The 5,000-nt window shown below is 34.6% G+C and overlaps 1 protein-coding gene across 1 annotated transcript in view; it reads left to right on the top strand.

Moving 5' to 3' along the window:
- LOC137635632 (uncharacterized) overlaps window positions 1–4,904 on the top strand; it is a gene marked incomplete at its 3' end in the record, with an annotated part of 14,383 nt that extends 9,479 nt beyond the window's left edge. The window contains exons 2-5 of the mRNA XM_068368097.1: window positions 1–2,694; window positions 2,825–3,036; window positions 3,199–3,336; window positions 3,793–4,904. The exon at window positions 1–2,694 is cut by the window's left edge and continues 504 nt beyond it. Coding sequence (XP_068224198.1) covers window positions 1–2,694; window positions 2,825–3,036; window positions 3,199–3,336; window positions 3,793–4,904 — 4,156 coding nt within the window. The remainder of the gene's footprint in view (window positions 2,695–2,824; window positions 3,037–3,198; window positions 3,337–3,792) is intronic.
- Window positions 4,905–5,000: the final 96 nt, after the last annotated feature.

The following is a 5,000-nucleotide window of genomic DNA, read 5'->3' as shown; positions in this document are numbered from 1 at the left end:
TATTAATTCTATACAAGACTCTATTAAAAGTTTGAGTATCTCTGTTGATGACGTAGTACAGTATTTTTCATGGAAGGGACTAAACAAAAAATTTCAAGATCAGCTTGTGCAAATTACAAATGAAACTAACCCTTCTTTGGATCAGATAAAGAGCAAGTTCTTTGAGGCGAGTGAGAGATATATGGAAGTACAGAAACGAGTTGATTATAGATCCAAACACAGACCATGTCCCTCTAATTCAGCTGTTGGTTTAGCAGCCAAAGTAGATTGTCAATCAACCCCCACCACAAGTTTAGCATCTAACGTAAAGTTACGGAAAGATAATGCTAATGTATTCAAACATTGTTCTCTTTGTGATAATGGTGACCATCCAGTTCATAAATGTAGTAAATATCCGGACCCTAAATCAAAGCTCGATAGGCTGAAGAAACTTAAAGCTTGTATAAAATGTGCCCGGTTGGATCACTCTTCAGATAAGTGCAATTTCTATTTTGCCAGACGTTGTTTTTGTTGTTCTTTTCATTTCACGTTTTTGTGTTTGAGTAATATAAGGAAAGAACACACAAATGATAGTAATGGTTTGGCAAAGAAGGGTAAAGATAAGCCTCCAAAGTCAGATAAGGTAGAAGTAAAAGATAAGAGTTCGAGTATAACTTTTGCTGAAGCCTCAAGGGATGTTATGATGGTAAATGATTGTAGTCTTGCAATTCTACCCACCTTTTCTTGTGACCTTCTTAATGGAAATCGCATCCGTTGTTTACGAGATGGGGGATGTCAATCAAATTTCATAACTGAAGAGTGTGCTGTTAGGGAAAATTTACCAATTGTTAAATCAAATATTACGTTAAGAGTAAATGGATTTAATTCTTCCCGATTGTACAATACGTGTTCTTATAAAGTGTCTATGATGATTGGGGACAGATTATGTGAATTGGAGGCTATGAGTGTACCATCCATTAAAACATGTTTAAAACTACCTGGTTTGACATCTGTTGTTCAAGGTTTTATTGAAAAGGGCTATACTGTTGCTGATAAATATCTGTTGAATGGAAAGGATGAAATTATGGACGTAAATTTCATCTTAGGGTCGAATTATGCATATTGCCTTAAGGAAAATACTGTTCTTTTTGGTGACTTAGAGGGTAATATACCTTCTGTGTACTCGTTAACTCCGTTGGGTATTATGCTCATAGGAAATCTGGATCAAATGAGTCATAATTTGATACATTTGAAGAATTGTCAGGACACTGTTGCCCATATTTCATGCTCTAATATTTTATCTATAGTATGTGAAGAAGTTGAGGACATGGGTAATGTCTGCAATGCTTCCCTGACAAACAGTTATACGGAAGTTGGAGCTAATTTTGCGGTACTTGATCATAATGGAGAAATTATAGACACTGAATTTGAGAGAGCCAGCAAAGAAGTTCTCGACAACTTATGTTTGAAAACATTGAATTTTGATGATGTTAATATTCCAGAAGATTATGTCGAGAACAATGATAAAATTGTTGACTATGTTCTCAGTAACACAACTCGGAATGCTGACGGCAGACTAGTTATGCCCTTAATTTGGAATAATAAAGTAAAACATTTATTGGGCAAAAATCGTCATTTGGCAACTCAAATTTTGAAGTCTAATTTAAAGAAATTCACCATAAAGAATCCTGATTACTTAAATATGATGGATCAATATTTCAAAGAACAACAGGAGTTAGGCATCATAGAAAGAATAGAGAATTTGGAACAGTTTTTGTTGGAGAATCCTTGTCACAGTTTCATGGGTCACCTGGGAGTTTTCAAGCTTGAGAGAGAGACTACAAAATGTCGGGTGGTCTTTTTGTCTAACCTTAGTGAAAGAGATCCCTCTCAGAAAGTTACACTAAGTCACAATCAAGCCATGTTGAGTGGATCTTGCATCAATCAAAAGATAACCACTGCTCTTTTGAACTTACGCTTTGATACTAAATTGCTATGTTTTGATGTAAAGAAAGCTTTTCTAAATATTTGCTTGACCCCTTTGGATTCAAACAAGCTGCTATTTTTGTGGTTCAAAAATATGGCTCGGAAAAATTATACTCTTGTTGGATATAGAAATTTGAGATTGCCCTTTGGCTTAGTTTGCTCACCTTGTTTGCTTTTGCTTGGTCTGTACAAAATCCTTATGATTGATACTGATATGGATTCTAAAGAAATTAAGGAACTTAAGAGACACATCTACTCCCTAATCTATATGGATAATGGTAGCATCACCTCCAATACTGCAGAAGAACTTCAGTGGGCATTTGATAATCTTAAAATCATATTTGAACCTTATAAATTTTTTCTGCAGCAGTTTGTCACTAACGATAAGGAACTACAGGATAAAATTGATGAAAATGAATCTAAGAAAACCTCAACAGAAGTTAAGCTTTTGGGAATGGTATGGAATCGTTTAGATGATACTTTAAGAACCCGACATTTGCAGTTGGATATTAGAGCAGATAATAAGAGGAAAGTATTAAAATCCATTGCTGCACACTATGATGTGTTTGGATTTACAGGACCAATTCTAAATAGAGCAAGATTGTTTTTGCACAAATTGCAGTGTGATGGCTCATTTGATTGGGATATGAAACTTGATGATAGCCTTTTGAGGGAATGGAAAAACATTTGTAGACAAGTCAATGCATCTCCTGAAATAAAGATTCAAAGGTTTGTGGGAAGAAGGAATAGTCAGTAGATTGGCAGCCTTTACTGATAGCAGTAAAGATATATATGGTACTACTGTTTATATTCAAGAGATTGATTCTTTGGAAGTTAGTTTTGTACTTGCAAAAAACAGAATTGTCAACAAAGCGCTTTCAGCTAAGGGAATTCCTTTATTAGAATTTCAGTCTATTGTATTGGGATCGGAAGTATTAATTGACCTTTATAAAGATCTGGTAGGCCCTGCTTGTGTTTCGCCATTAGATATAGTAGAATTGAAGCTATATTCTGACAGTCTAGTTTCTCTTGCTTGGATTAATTCTCATGTTCATAAGCTTGAGAAGCAAAGTAAAAAAAGTATATTCATTCTTAATCGGTTGGAACACATAAGTAGACTTTGTGAAATTCATCCTATTATTTATGGATTTGTTTCAGGTATTGAAAACCCAGCTGATCAAATTACCAGACCTGTTTCATATAGAACTCTTATAAAGTTTAATTATTTTTCAGGACCTAAATTTTTAAAAGTGTGTTCTAATATGGATATGCAGATCAGCAGAGATGATATTTTGAATATTCAGGTTCCAAATCCTTTGGCAAAACCTGACCTTTCAGCCCTGGAAGCACGCAACTATCAGGTCATGCATGGCACGTCTATAGCTAAAGTTAATGAGCATTTAATATCTCCACAGAAATATTCTGATTTCTACAAACTGGTTTCCGTACATAGATTAGTTTTAAAGTTTGTTCACATTCTAAAAGGTAGACTGTATAAAAGGGATACAGTTAAATACGCTCATATGAAAGTAACCTCAACAAATTTGTATACAGAGGCTATTACTCAAATCCTGAAAGTTGACCAAGACATTCACTTTGCAGATGTGAAAAAGTATTTTTCAAGTAAGTTCAAGAATGTTGGGAATATCCCCAATCTAGTTAATCAACTTAATGTTTATCCTGATAGGACTGGTTTATTGAGAGTTAGGAGTAAATTTTCTCGTTGGAAATGTGATGAAAGTATCCGTTATCCCATATTGTTGTCAAAGCACAGTGAGCTTGTGAGATTGATAATTTTAAGTTTACATTGTGCATTATCCCATTCAGGTTGCTATGTAATTTTAACCGAATTAAGAAAGCAGTATTGGGTACCGCACTACTTCTCTGTTGTAAAACGTGTATTGAAGGAGTGTATTACTTGTCGCAAGGTGAAACAGAGAACTATTAAACTTAATCAATCACCATACAGAGAATTTAGACTGGAACCCCCTAACATTCCATTTAAATATATTTTTATTGATCACTTGGGATACTTTCAGGTAAAATATCAACAGAAGAAAATTAAGGTCTGGATTTTGTGCATCACTTGTTTATGGTCAAGAGCAATAAATTTGAAGATATGTTTTGATCTTAGTACTGTAGAATTCTTGAGAGCCTTCCAGATCCATACTTATGAATATGGCATTCCTGAATTGTGCTTATCAGATTTAGGTTCATCATTGGTAGCTGGAGCAAATATAATGACTGATTTCTTGAGGGATTCTGATACTCAAGCATATTTTGAAGAAAATAATGTGAAGTCTCCCACTTTTGAACAATATTTCAAGGGTTGTCATCCATTGGGAGGTTTAGTTGAAGTTTGTGTTAAAATGGTGAAGCAACTAATCCATGGCTCTATTAAAAATTACGTGTTGGAATACAGAGATTTTGAGTTCATTGTTGCTCAAACAATTTATCAAGTCAATCGTAGACCCGTGGCATTTTTTGAAGGATTGAGAGATGAAAGTGATGACTTTATTCCAGACCCGATAACTCCTGAAAGACTTATCTATGGTTATGATAGGATCTCTCTTAATCTTATCCCCTCTTTGCAGCCAGACCCAGAAATGGATTCTGCATGGATTGCAAATAAGGAGCCACTTTTGCACATTAAAGAGAGCTATAATAAATTGAAAAATGTACGGAAGGCTCTGACTGAAACCTATAATAATGAATTTTTGGCTCATTTAATGAAGCAAGCAGTCAACGTTAAGAGTAGGTACAAACCCGTTACGCATAAACAACTAAAACCAGGTGATATTGTATTGATAAAAGAAGAAAATTGTAAACCCTTTAATTATCCAATGGCGGTGGTGAAGGAGACTGTAATGAACACTATTGGGGAGACAACTAATGCAATTTTATTGAAAGGTAGAACTCGCGAATTAGTAAAGCGTCATGTAAGCTCTTTGATTCCAATTTTAAGTGTAAATGAAATGAATGTAAACTCTGATCAGTCTGGGAAATCTGTTATTATTGATGACTCTTTTCAGATT

This window comes from Palaemon carinicauda, unplaced genomic scaffold (assembly GCF_036898095.1).
Source record: "Palaemon carinicauda isolate YSFRI2023 unplaced genomic scaffold, ASM3689809v2 scaffold1508, whole genome shotgun sequence".
NCBI lineage: Eukaryota > Metazoa > Arthropoda > Malacostraca > Decapoda > Palaemonidae > Palaemon > Palaemon carinicauda.
Note: the sequence above shows the minus strand (reverse complement) of the source record. Positions and strands in the feature narration are given on the sequence as shown.